General features: G+C 34.2%; 1 protein-coding gene across 5 annotated transcripts; it reads left to right on the top strand.

Annotated features, from left to right (window-relative positions):
* The first annotated feature begins 5,330 nt into the window (after nucleotides 1-5,330).
* Nucleotides 5,331-13,032, top strand: COL9 (CONSTANS-like 9). 5 transcript variants are annotated; one of them, XR_849163.3, is made up of 6 exons: nucleotides 5,331-5,575; nucleotides 6,414-7,189; nucleotides 8,880-9,104; nucleotides 10,189-10,490; nucleotides 11,297-12,067; nucleotides 12,364-13,032. XR_849163.3 is itself a non-coding variant. In XM_088876577.1 (5 exons), exons 2-5 carry the CDS (start codon nucleotides 6,599-6,601, stop codon nucleotides 11,424-11,426), a joined length of 1,248 nt encoding a protein of 415 aa, XP_088732703.1. In that variant the 5' UTR covers nucleotides 5,331-5,575; nucleotides 6,474-6,598; the 3' UTR covers nucleotides 11,427-12,311. The 5 variants fall into 5 exon arrangements, 4 of the variants coding, with proteins under 4 accessions (XP_088732703.1, XP_011100552.1, XP_011100551.1 ...); XM_088876577.1 differs by lacking the exon at nucleotides 12,364-13,032 and having other exon boundaries at nucleotides 6,474-7,189; nucleotides 11,297-12,311; XM_011102250.3 differs by lacking the exon at nucleotides 12,364-13,032 and having other exon boundaries at nucleotides 6,418-7,189; nucleotides 11,297-12,311.
* The last annotated feature ends 1,565 nt before the right edge of the window (nucleotides 13,033-14,597 follow it).

The raw sequence follows: 14,597 nt of genomic DNA, 5'->3' as shown, positions 1-14,597 counted from the left end.
TCGAGAAAGGGCATATTGTACCAGGGTAGAAAAATGTATGCTACCTCAACACTTAAATTATAATGTAATCATAATTCTTATTTGGTATAATTGCCCCTATAGATTTCTTGATGTTTTATCATATTACATTGTATTGTACTCTTCATTTTTAAAAAGAATTATATGCAAGCTCTCTACCATCGCTATACGTATATCTAGAAGAGAATGTCAGAATGGAACTGCAGCGAGAGAGAAGAGATGAATTGCACATGATGCGTGTGCATGACATTTGGCTCAAACATGACGTTGTGTGCCTATGTGCAAGGTAACTGTGCTACGCCTACGGGTAGTACCTGATGTGCATGAACTCTGGTCAAACGTCGCACACGTCATGACCTAACAATGCGTGGAAGTCGAGTAGGCTGTCGACAAAGCCAACACTTGGTCTTTGGCTGTGAGCCAAAGCAAAAGATGGGTGGAAGACGCGTGCGCAACTCATGTACAAACAATCAGAGTTGTTTCATTCAAGACCATTGCTTGTCATATGGCAGATTAGGCTGCAATTGTCGCTAGGATGATTGCTGCAGTTAGTTATTTTCCATCAATTTTGTAACAGTTAGGACTGTCAACTATAATATTATAGTCTTTTGTATTAAGCATTAACTTATACATTTTTGTGTAGTCAGAGAGTGGATTGTGTATAGGTTAAGCATCCTTGTATTTGAAAAGGAGGAAGAAAATACAAAGTTGAGCGTTTAGCTTTGATATGGTAATAAATACAAAGCCTTAGCCAGTACCACCTCTAAGCCCAACAATCAATCTAAAAACCCCAATGAAGGAAACAAGACGGAAGGAGCCTCACAGGCCTCCCCTACCCATGGCTCAAGAAAGCAAAAGCCCAAGATAAAGACTTAATCGATGGAGGTCTGTAGAGTTCAATTCCACCTTGGTAGACAGCTGTGCGCATAGTCCAGGTGGTGAAATATGATTGAAAGAAAGAGTTGACGAGAGGGCTCAGAAGGAAAGTCCCTGACAAAGAATGACTCGTCTCTCGTTGGACTCCCCAAAGTGGGATAGACTCCTGCAACATTCCACCAACTAATTAGATAAAGATGCCTAGGATACTTATTCACTAAAAAACCCCCTCCTCAACTCTCTCAGAGATTAGACCCTCTCATTGTTGGGGATCTCGGTTATAAATTCAGGTTTAGTCCCCTCAAACAGGGGCAATTTTTTTAATATTCGCAAGCAATTTCTTTACACATGTTCATTCTTATTCACAATCTTTCATCATACTTCATTATAATTCGCTCATATTCTCCTCTTTTAGTATTATTATTTCAATATTGAATACTAAATTGAGTTTCGAAGTGTATTTTTTCAAGTTCTCATCCTAAAGTTTGTAGGACATTTTAGCCCATTAAGGAGCTCAAGTCCATCAAAGGATTGACGTTTTTTGCATGCATCAAGCTTGTAACCACATTATCATTTACATTTTTTCCCGTATATGCTTATGTTTCTGAATTATTTAACACACAAGTATTAGAATGTTTGACAGAGATGCTAAGTGTTTCTCGAGAATCAAACCACACAATCTATGTGAATGTTTTTCTTTCTTATGAGCAAGCATTTACTATTACCCTGGTGAGATGTCGTCATGTCTAGCACGACATGCTTGCATGCTAGAAACAATAGGTGTCATCATAGGGTGGTAGTGATTTAAAAACGTCGATTGATCAGGAAGTACCAAATGTCGGTGTATGACTTGGTTGCATGACGAGTGGATGTGCAGGCCTTAGGCACAGGATAAGGCGTCGTTAATTGGTTCTTGGCATTCTGTGGGCATTATTAGCTAATGTCACGGAGTTTGGGTTAAGTATGTGAGGCATGCAGGAAAACAACGGAGGAATGTGCATACATGGGCGGGTTGGGTGCCTATGTGCGGGACAGATGGTAGATGGAGAGCCCTGCATGCGGGGTTCCTCGATAGACTTTGTGTGCAGGATGGCCTAACGACATGCATAAACAATCGGTATGGTCAAGTCTTGGTAATTGGCTGCAGGTTAAGGAAAGGGATGGTTTAGACAGGCAATTGATATTGTCTTATTTCAAACAACTGTCTACCATATGACAACATAAGATTGCATGTTGGTCCAAGAAAAGTCGAGTCAATATTGGTTAGTTTCTCCATAATTCTTTTTTAATAGTTGGGTCTGTCAACAGTAACATATTGTCCCTTATCTTAATCAATCAGGAGTCACGCTTTTTTATAGAGCGAGTGAGGGTTCATTCCGTGCAAGTAGGCTCCTTGTACTTAAATTATGGAATAACTACAAGGTTGAGTGTTTGGCCTATAAATTCTACGTTGTTACTTGCATTTTTGTAGTTGAAACTTCACTCAAGCTCGATAAGCACACATTTGAATCCATGTATATATAAGACTGACCAACATGCAGAAGTCAAGCAGCACAATGAACTGGATGATAAGTTTGACACACTTATCATAACGAAATACATAATATCCCGAAAATTTAAATAAAAATGACCGTGATAGAAGCCGTCAATTTTCGTGGTCAAATAAACAAGAAGTGGAAAGGAAAACAAAAAAAAAAAACAGTTTGTCAACCACATTTAATAACTCCTTTTTGGTGTCATAAAAATGTGTTTAATTGGACAATAAATGCTCATAGTCATTCACTGACTGACTTCTCCCACAAGTATTTTCCAATGGTCTCAAAATGGAAACAAGATTAGCCAACTCTTTTCTTCCCATTTTGCCCTCACATGTCTTCCTATCATAATGAGGGGGTGGCGGGGGGGGGGGGGGGGTGGAGGGGGTTAATCTACAAAGTGACATTATCCAAAACCCTTTTCTTAATCTTAAATTGATAGTGTGATTTGTGGTTGTACGAATATTAAAAACCACCCTTTTTCCCACAGTCATGCTTACGTCACGTCTACCATAATCCAAACCCCCCTCTCTTTCCTTGGACGCCACGTCAACACCTTTTTGGCATTTCTTTTATCCAAAATATTTAAATTTATCAACTAAGCTTTCTTTAATTACCAAAATTAAAATTAATATGTAAATATTGATCCACTTTAAATAATTTTCTTTCTTTCTTTCCTCAATATTAAATATACTTTGCACCCTTCAACCATACCCGCACTATATTTACCCATTAAAATACGAAAACCGAATAAATTACGTATTCGTCATAATTTATATAACGAAAACCACATTTCCACTTACCTTTTAAAAACTTTTCATTTATCTCAAACAAATTTTCCTTCATAAACTACTTTTAATGGTTTTGAATTTTTAATTCAAACTTTCATTTAAAAACATAATTTGAAAATATTAATTTTTGTTATTCTTTCAAAAAATTGTATAATATAGTTTAGAAGCTCATTATATACAATTATATCAACATGGGTAAAAGTCATGAAAATGCCATATTCTTGGCCTATACCTGTGGTAGAAATGCCAAAAGGGTTCAGATCTGTGTTTTTTCGTTCCGATCAGGTTGATATTTGCTTGACTTAACCCTTTTACCCATATTTTGAATAGTTTTTGACTGTATGACGCACGATAACATCTTGAAGTATTAAGATGACAATCGTACGTTAAGGGCCACTTATAAACAATTTCAAGTTAAATATATTCACGTATACTTTGCATAGTGAACTACTTACTTATCTGTTGACCTTTAAACCGTTCGTAACTTGATAGTCAAAATATTTGTGGGGGAGGACTCCGACGTTTTCTATATTTACAGTGGATTTTAGAGATATTTCTTTAGTCGCGATAAATTTGATTATAATGGATTTCAGAGATATATTAAATCGCGATAAATTTGACCATATTATATATATATACACATTTTGTGGAGTAAACTCTCAATGTGAAAAATGCACATAATTTTCTCTCTCTTTCTCTCTCTCTCTCTATATATATATATGTGTGTGTGTGTGTGGACATTAATCTCAAATATGCTGACTCTTTCCATAGCTACCACCTACCCAAAGTAATACATCATTTCATTTAATGATTAGAGGGGGAAAAAAAAAGAAAAGTCAATTTCATATTAAATATCTTGTAGATTTTATCTAACACCATCATATATTCCTATGATCTATATATGTATTAAATGTACAATTATTTAATAATAGGAATCGAATTATTATATAAAATTATGTGTTACTTACACCAATATAAAATTTTAATCAAGAACTGAAAATGTTTAAATTTTATGTGATTTTATATTTAGAAATTGTGTCGAGAATTATTGATGTTATATTGAAACCATGATTCCGACAAAAAAAAAATAGTTTAAAATTATTAATTATTATTTTAGGATCATAAGAAAAAAATCAATTTTGGGCGTTGTCTGAAGTTTTTTGCAAAGGTTGTGAAGGGCCGTCGACTTTTTCTGGATAGTGTTTGTAAATTTTTAAAAAATAAAAATAATTTATGTAATTAGATAATAGACGAGAGGATGTAAATATAATTATTGAAAATTTTTCAATAATAATAGTAACATCACATTTTCTCATTAAAAGAAAATCCTAAGTGCAAATCCAAAATTTCTTCAATAGTAAATTAAAAAAAAATTGGATAAATATTTTTTTTTTAAATTTGATGGGTGGAATAATGATTTATTTACATTAAAGTATGTTTGGAACAATACTTATCTTAAAGTTGAAAGAATTAAAAAAAAAGAAGAAGAAGAAGTTAATCTAATAGTAGTAAAAAGGGATAATTACATTCCACTCCCTTAAAATTTGGTATAATTACATATAAATTCACTGTAGTTTGGGTAATGACATCTAACACATTTGAAGTTTGTTTTCGTTATCTGTTGGTCAAAATTTGCTGAATTTGCTAATATTAACAAAAAAATCGAATGCAAATTGATATTTACCCTCGATTGACGTATCACTCACTTATAGCATGTCGAATAAGTTTTTTATGACTAAATTATTCTTATAATGGTGAAGATACACTTCATCGCATGCATTAATACATAAAAATGTATAGATTTTTTTATTTTTTTTAATACGTACAAATTCAATAAATTTTAATTAATAAAAAATTTATTTATTAGACATAAGGTGAGTAAATGCTAGCTACATTTGTTGGGGGGGGGGGTGTGGGGTGATGTGATTACCCCCAGTAAAAATGATGAATTAGGGGGGAGGGGGGAGGGGGGGAGGGAGGAGGGGGTGGGGGAAAAAGTGAAGGCCTAACTTTAGTTGATGATGATGAAAAGGAGGTGGGGCCCACGCGGTCTTCTTCAACAAACACTTTCTCTCTCCTGCACTTTTTATCACTTTTTGGATTAAGTTATTATTATTTTTGAAGCTTTTTGTCACAGCTCAAAAATATTTCAGTCCAAGAAAAATTCACTTCAACCCCATCTCCTGCTGCTCTAGAGAGAGAAAAAAGTCCCTTCTGGAAAGCTTCGATCTTTCTTTTCTGCTGTTTGTTTGTTAGGGATTTAAGTGAAGACTCAGAGCTGAAGAGAAAAAGTCCATGTGCTTTTTCCCCTTTCTACCTTCTTATGATTCTCGGACGCTTTTACGGCCAATTTCGGTAAAAATACTGCACTTCTTCGAAATGGGCTTTCTTTCTTCTTTCGTTTCTATGATTCTTCTTTGCAGCTTCATATAGTAGTAATAGTGTTATTTTTGTGTTCTGTTGTTTGTTTTTGAGTGATTGGAAAATTTGTGGAGAATTCAGCTCAGAGTTGGGTTTCATGTTTCTTCAATTTCTGTGCGTTTTTGGTGGGGAAGTGGTTGGAATTTTCCAATCTTCTGCTGGAATTCTGTGAATCTAATGTCAGTCAATTTTTCCCTTGGGATATGTTTGTATTTGTATTTTTGAATCATTGAATTTTTCAGCATGTTCACTGCAGAATACAAGAATGAAGTCTTGAATTTTGCTAATAATCTTGGTTGTGTTAAACCGGAACAAATTGGTTTTAGTTTGTTACCTTCCACTTTTGTTGGATTCTTGATTCCCAACATGTTGGAGGCCTGGAGCACTTTTTCCTTCTATTTTCAATATAAATCGGCTCTACTGTTATTCGTTTAGCATCTCTCATATATTTTCTTATGATGTATTATATGGGGATAACATATCAGTAAAGAATTTGTTCTCACGATTTTCATGTAATAAAGTAACTCGGCTTTTTGTATCCTTATGGAATTTGTTCCGTCTTTGTATAGGAATATTACTATTGAGTTGAAAACTGTATTCTTGGGCTGTGAAGGTGCATTTTTTCTGCATTTTCTTTGGGGTGATGCTATTTATAGACTACCCTGCTCTTGTCAATGTTGAATGCAGGACATGATTCAATTATTGTACGGGTTTACGCATTGATGATAGCTGCCTGAGTTCTAATAATGTCTTTTTGTGCCTTTTAATGTAGATAGTGATATATCTTGAATTGAAGTCGTCGAACATTGTTTAAACTCCGAGACTTTCCCAGGAAAACAACCTCGTCACAGTCATCTCGACTCTGCTTCCGTTCAGTTTGAATAAAGTGTGTGCACAAAAGTGTGTGTATTTCGAGATTGAGGGAAGAGTTTGGTTAAGAAGTCGATCAGCTGTAATATGGGTTATCTTTGTGATTTCTGTGGGGAACAAAGATCTATAATCTACTGTCGGTCTGATGCAGCAAGTTTATGTTTGTCTTGTGATCGTAATGTCCATTCTGCAAATGCCCTCTCAAAACGTCACTCCAGGACACTTGTTTGTGAAAGATGCAATTCTCAGCCAGCTTTCATTAGATGTATTGAGGAAAAAGTATCCCTTTGCCAGAATTGTGATTGGGTGGGGCATGCTGGTTCAAATATAAGTCCTGGACATAAGAGACAAGCTGTTAATTGTTACTCTGGATGCCCTTCAGCTGCAGAACTTTCTTCAATTTGGTCTTTTCTCTTAGATTTTCCTTCTGTTGGTGATTCCACCTGTGAGCAGGGAATGGGTTCAATGAGCATTACTGATAACAGGTCAATGGATTGCCAAGGCCCCCATGGAAAGAATAACGTTCAAGATGCATCCTTTCTGGGAGAAGCTAGTGATGTGCATAATGTGGAGATGGATAAATCAACAGTTTGGATGGAGTCGTTAAATCATTTACATGATCCCAGGCAACAGAATGTGGATCAGGCAGCTGGTTCTACTAGCTCTGCTGTGCCCAAGGTAGCTATCTTTGCGAAAAAATTTCATTAAGCAATGGCAGGATTTATCTATCCTCATTTTTATTAGAACTTATTTTGCATCAATTTCTGTACTCTGGTTGTACTCTGGTTGGCACTGGTGAGATTTAGTAAGAAGGGAAGACTGACTTATATCAGAAGCTGTTGTTGAACCTTGCCGTCGTCTTTATTGTAATTCTCGTACAGGGCCAACCAGTCAAGAGGTCTAAAATTTATAAAGATGCTGCCAAGGACCAATAATAAAAGTAAAAAGAAAGGAAATTCAAAACCTTGGCTTGTTGAACAACGTTAAGTTGCTACTTCAGCATATATCGCACTATCTTTCTACTTAGTTTTTTTAAATCTTTGAAGCTTTCGTCTCTTGGCCGGAATATTTGTGATGTGGAACAAACGTGATCACGTCAAGGTTTGAGTTAGTTTTACTAAAAGTAATAGCTGAAAGGTTAACATAGGGTTAGATTTGTTTATTGAATATTATAAGTGAAGTATGAGTACAAAGATGGATATGTTCCTGCTGTGAATGCTTGTGAATATAATGGCAATAGTGATTGAGAAATTGAGCTGCTTTAGTTGCTCCCCTACCCCCTAACTTTTAGGGACTGGAGGCAGTGGGATTCAAAACTGACATTACGTTGCCGAAAAAATGCAACTCCCTGATACTTAACCATTGTTTCTTATAGTAAGTTCACATATAAAATCAGCTCTTATATAACATTCGCCAGTGCAAAATTTAGTTTATGACATCATATAAGAATTGGAATGCTGAAACTATAGAGGAAAGTGATAAATTGCCGTAGTAAAAGAAGAAGACTATAGAGGAGAGAAAAAGATGAGAAAGAAGGGATTGAACCAGGCTCATGCTTTTCTGTAAGAGAAAGCGTGGACTATTCTGGAGATACTTGACAGAGGCTTAGCTCCGACTCATTCAGCTAGTACTGACCATGACAGTTTGGACCCAAGGTTCTCTTTGTCTCTAGATTTTTCTTGTCCAGTAGGTGATAGCTCTTTCTTGACTTCCAGAGGAAGGTTTGGAAAACATTGGTTGTGGTTACGTTTTCAGTTAATGTTGTTTGGATAATTGTTTTTTTCCGTAAATTATTCCAATCCAGAGATATTACCGTGGATGACATCGTTCAAAGACATTGTGCAAGCTAATGCCTTGCAATTTCTTTTAAAGTTGTTATTATGAGTAACATCTTCGCTTTAGAGCTGTTATCCCAGATAACTTCTTCAGATTTTCTAGAAAATACTTTTATCTTTAAACTTGAATGTTTTTTTTTTTTTCTATTATGTAAAGAAGTATAACTTTTTCAGAAATAACTTTTGTTCAAAAACTAGGTTCTTTATTTAAACTTTAATATACAATATTATTGTTTTCTGGATTATGTGGATTACTTGATATTTATAAATATTATTGTTTTTAGGACATTTGTTGTTCTTGATAATAATAAAAATGTTATATAATAAATAAATATATTAGTCGCCAAAGTGAAGTGTCATAATAGTATTATACACAATTGTCCTCCAGTGCACAAATTCTAGTATTGCAGCGCATTGGTTGGGGGTAATATGAAGAAGTAAGAATAATGTTGTGTGCCTTAACACCATTTATGGTTTGTCTTTCCCCTTCATTTTATTTAAAGCACTGGAATGTCTTGGCCTTTCATGTGTAGGTTATCTTACCTGGAGCAAAGGAGAAGGAAGCTGCTGTGTGTGAGGATGATGATTTCTATGACGTTTTCAATATGGATGAGGTTGACTTGAGCATCGAAAACTACGAAGAACTATTTGGTGCAGCTCTTGATAATCCACAACTCTTTGGTAATGACAGTATTGAGGGGATATTTGGCACAAAAGACATGTCTGCATCAAACTGTCAGGGTGCTTACGCTGCTGAGGTACCTCATTCTATGATTTTATTTCACAGTTATCTTGTTACTTCACTGCATGCTATCCTATTACCATTTAATGGTGGAAGCTAAACTTTCTTACCATCATCTGATTCTTACCAAGATAATCTTATGTATAACTTCTCAAGTAAATTTTTCTCTAAATTAGATCTTTTTATTGTCATCTTGATTGTGCTGAGATAATGATTTGCTAAGCTGAGTTTCTTAACCATCTTGATTTCTGAATGAAAGGAATTATATCACAAATACTTTCAGAAAGAAGTTTAGCAGGATCCAGACTTAGCAAAAATTTTCCGGTGTTATCCACTGTAGATTGCAGCTAAAGAATTTCTTAAAGATTAGTTTTGAGTGAGAAATAACAATGCGATAGTACCAACAAACTGAAGCCAAATCTTTATCAGATTTTTCTTCTTCTGTTCCTTGGGCCTGTACGGAAATTTCCCTCTGATCCAGGTTCTTTGCATTAAAAGTTCATGCTCACAGTGTTACAAACAAAAATCAAAAGTAGTATCCTTGCATTGTAAATATTTCACTCATGTAATAACATTGTAATAACCATGGTTTGGATGAAACTTCATCTCAATGTTATTCCATGGAATCTGGCATATCAAGTTGTGCTCATAAAATTGCATATTGCTCAGGTTTAAGTTGAGTTTTAGTTTTTTTTAGGTTAAATTACATGGACACCTCTGAGCTTAGGCTTAATTACATAATACCCCCAGCCTTTTATAAAATTATAGGTGGGTGTTAGTGCAATGTAGCCAGGGGTCTTTGTGTAAAGTTACTCAAGGCTGATGGATGATGCCAGCTTATTTCCTGATATTTGGTTATCATATTGCTCATCAGATTTTCTTTTATGCCATGCTCATTCTTATTTATATTAATCGAGTAATGCGTAGGACATTGCTGTAGACCTTATAATGCTTCCTCTATCATATGTTAGTTTTTGTTCATTCATAACAACTATGTTAATTTCTATCATCATTCCTTAATTCTTAAAGATTGCATGCTTATATTAATGATTAATTATGTCATATTAATGCTGATGCACTTAATTCTTGATGCTTCATAGGGGTCATCAATTGGAGGGGTAAATGTGATGCAACCAGCATGCAGCAATGCTGCCTCTGCAGATTCAGTTCTTAGCTGTAAAACAGATCCCAACTTATATTTTGCAAGGCAAGCACACTCGAGTCTCTCATTTTCTGGCCTTACTGGAGAAAGCAGTGCTGGAGATTATCAAGATTGTGGAGTTTCATCAAAGCCAATGATGGGAGAGCCACCATGGTACCCTCCGGGTACCGAAAGTTCCATGCCTCCTACTAGCAGGAACGATGCTGTCATGCGTTACAAGGAGAAGAAGAAGGCACGAAAGTAAGCATCTTCATTTCCATTTCTGCTTTCTGCAATTTTATGCTTTGGAAATTGAAACATGCTTATTTTGTGTTGCTTCCAACTGAAATCAACTTCCAACTTTCACCCTTCTTCCAACATCCAACATCTTTTCACTTTTATCAATACGTATTCGATAAATATATCTATATATACATATATCTTTAAATTGTTAACTTAATCAAATATCAAATATATGCATTTAATAATATATTAATTCAACACTATCGACAACTCCAACTCTACAAAGAACACAACTATTAATCTTTGTTAACACAATATAAATACGTTGATAGGAACAATTAAAAAATGCAACCACATGAACTTAATCCAAACACATTTTCATTGCAAACTAGTAATCCCAAAAACATAAAAATCACCCTTCTCTTTACAAATTGGAAAATGGCAATGAAAATGAAACCAAACCAAACACTAGATTTTTTATTAGATTCTTCTCATCCAATTTGTTAAGTCTAGAGAACGATTTGTAATTTTGAACAATTTTCACTTATACTGGTTTTTTCCAACGATTATTAGCTTAATCATTCACTTATAACGATTGTTAAGTTAGTCATTCACATATAATTGTTTATTCCAATGGAAACTATTTGTAGCTAACACTTTAGTATATAATCAGGTCATATAATTGTTTAGGGGCATTAGCAAATGCAAACATGGGGACAACGTATTTTATGGCTCATGTGACCCTATTCCCTCCTTTTTCCTGGAATAAAGTGTTTATCGGATCCTTCTTTTGACATTTTCTTTCCATATGGATAATATGTCAGATTTGAGAAGAAGGTAAGGTATGCTTCTCGCAAGGCAAGAGCTGATGTAAGGAGGCGTGTGAAGGGACGATTTGTCAAGGCTGGTGATGCCTACGATTACGATCCATTAAGCCCAAGCCGAAGCTGCTGAGTAAAGTCTTTTGCTCTACATTTTAAGATACGAGGGAGCAATACTAAGTTGGAGATCATAAATGGATGACACCTTCCAGTGATAGATTGTTTGGTTGTATCAGGGGGGTTATATTGCCATGAACAGATAAATCAAGACGAAACATGCTGGTTTCCTCTACTGGCCCTAGAGAGTTTCAGTTGCATATCCATAATGGAAAGAGAGATGGATTTACGACTGCGGTTTTAACAGCTGGTGTGGATTGTTAATGTTTACGAGGAAAAGAGAGGTATCTTTCGTCTTTTTGAGCTTACATGGTCAGCCTTCTTTGAGGGTGCAAACTGTTTTCACCATCTCCAGCTTTATGTATGATAAGTGTTCTTCATGCCTGAATATATTACTGTTTCTTCCTTGGAACCTCTAACTGGACCGCCAAAACATGGTGAGATGGCAAAGACTACCTACCTGTTGAAGACTCGAGCATCATATGATATTAGTAGGTGAGGTAGTTCACGGGCAGAAGTCCAGTGATTCAATGGACTATAAGACAAGCAGCAGTTTCCCAGAAGGATGAATTATAAGAGCGGGAGATCTGCTATAATATTGGCCTCTTTTTGTTTCCTTTTTGGATGACATTTACAATCAAGCCATACAGCTAAATTGTAAGTACATAAATTTTGATTTGTTGATATTACATTACTTAGTTCTTACCCTCAAGGTTGGTGTCCCAGCAAGAGCCTGAAAATGGTAAAAGGTGCTTGTTATCTTCACTGTGAATATGTGGTTGCTGCTAAGTCACAAAATAAGGAAATGTCTAATGTAAGCCATGTTTGATGTATATTATGATGATGCGTGAGACTCTTGAATATTGAGGTTCCAAGTTAGGATTCTTTTTACTTGCATCAACTACTTTATGCAATATCTCTATTTGTGACTAACATTTGATGACTAAAACCAGGACTAAGCTCTATATTCTGCAAAACAACATTTGCCCAATGCCTTCCTGCAGAAATGATTTCCTGGACCTGGTGGAGATAAGCTATCATCTGAAATGGCATTGTTAAGAACAGATGCTGCAATATTTTTCTAATCTTAGATCTGGATTTCGGATCATCAGATGACAGATCCTCAGAAAGCATCATGGCCTTTGTCGAAAACTGATCATCCATAGCTCGGTACTGTCCCTCTAAGTTGCTCCGACGACAAGTTTTCACACTGAAACAAGGAGTAAGATAAACCATGCAAGCAGAAAAGTCTGATGCTGAAGTTACATTTTCTCTTTTATAGAGAAATGTACCTTTATTCCGTCCTCGCCCTCGCCCTCGTGTCTCAGCCACCACAGTCCTATAACCAACCACTGTTCGCTTCATACATGTCAATATTCACCCAACCTTACTCTAATGACTTGATAAAATCATGATATCGTCTATCAGGAACACAACAATAAAAAGATAAGAGTATTTGGGGAAACATTTGCTTCCTCACATTGATGGCAAAATGCATGTTGAGAAACCAAGCATAGGTTCCCCAGGCCTTTTTAGGCCTTAGTGGCCAGACCATCAAATGCATGTTCCAAGCTCCAAAGTTCTAAACTTGAGTTGTAAAATTTTAAGAGTGATCGACTGTAACTATGTAGTATGTTTTTAATTTAAACTATAAATGTAAATCAAAGTTATCACTTTCGTACGTTTAATATTTGTTTATTCATTAAAACTTCAAACCACTTACTACATATTCTTTAAATTTTAACTTTTAAAATTGCTTCTCTAATTGAAAAATACTAAATATAAATTTTTTGTACATTTACGTTATCGTGCGCCATTAACTACTGTGAGTATACAGAATGAAATAGGTAGATCATATATTCGTGTAAGAAAATAGTAATTCCGTGATTGATGTAACATTGATTTTTATAATAAATATTTATTTTCAAAATTTGAATATTACATTACTTCATATTAAAATATTAATATTAATGGTGTATAATCCCAATTTACAGTGTTATTTTAAAAAAAATATTTAATTAATACAGAAAAAAATCATTATATGCATGGTGCATAACCCAAACTTATGATATTACTATTAAAAATTATTTAACTAATTACTAATATTATAATATTAATATGCATGGTGGTCAGCATTTATTTAGCATGCATTGTCCCATCAATCTGGGGAGCCACAGATTCTAGTGGAGGCGGTTCTCCATTTAGTTATTTTTTCTAAAATTTTTAATGCAAAACCAATATTTCAATTATTGATTTTGCCTATTTTTCAAACTTTTTCAAATAACATTACCATATATATATATATATATTGCATTATTTAAATAACGTTTTAACTATTCTCAATAGATTGGGAACATATTTTTTTTTATATTGCTAAAATAACCTTTAATAAAATTATAGTTCCAAGATTTATAGCAACAATATTATATTATTTTAAATACATATAATATAATGAGTATTAGAATTAAAAATGTTTAACCAAAGTATAAAGGATTATGACACTCGGGCTCCCTATGAAAATGCGAAATTACACATTTCCCCAAACAAATTTCAGTACACCCATATTTGAAAATTCTCCATTTACAATTGACCTTCTTCTATTAGAGTTTAATAAAAAATGCTAAGATCAGCAAAAATTACATAATTTTTAATTTTATCCCTCATCCAATATTTCTATAATAGTTTTCACTTGAAAGGGAGTAAACGTAAATATCTATATATATCAAAAGGATATAATTATAATAAAATATTATTCCCGAATTATAACAATTGAAAAAAATGAATTGTTAATGAATGAAAAAACTAGTTATCTTTTGGTATTTTTTTACTTCCTATATATATGGTGACACTGTTGCATCTATTTCTTAAAAATGTCTAGTTTAAGTACTACATCTAGTGCTTAAGAAACAAATACAACAATGTTATTCACCTTACCCTATGTATAAGAAGTAAAATGTACAAAAAAATGACTAATTCTTCAATTCGTAAACAACTACTTTTTACCCAATGACTATAATTTGAAAATAATATTTATTACATTTACATCTTTTTGACTTCATATAGATTACGTTTACACCCTTACCAATATAGAAATATTTAAAAAATATTATTATGGGAATGTTGAATGAAGGGTAAAAATGGATATGTACGTAATTTTTTTGCTGACATTAACATTTTTCCTCCAAAC

The sequence above is a fragment of the Sesamum indicum genome, linkage group LG12, assembly GCF_026168435.1.
Source record: "Sesamum indicum cultivar Baizhima isolate 11 linkage group LG12, ASM2616843v1, whole genome shotgun sequence".
Classification (NCBI taxonomy): domain Eukaryota; kingdom Viridiplantae; phylum Streptophyta; class Magnoliopsida; order Lamiales; family Pedaliaceae; genus Sesamum; species Sesamum indicum.
This window is presented reverse-complemented; position numbering and strand designations above follow the sequence as displayed.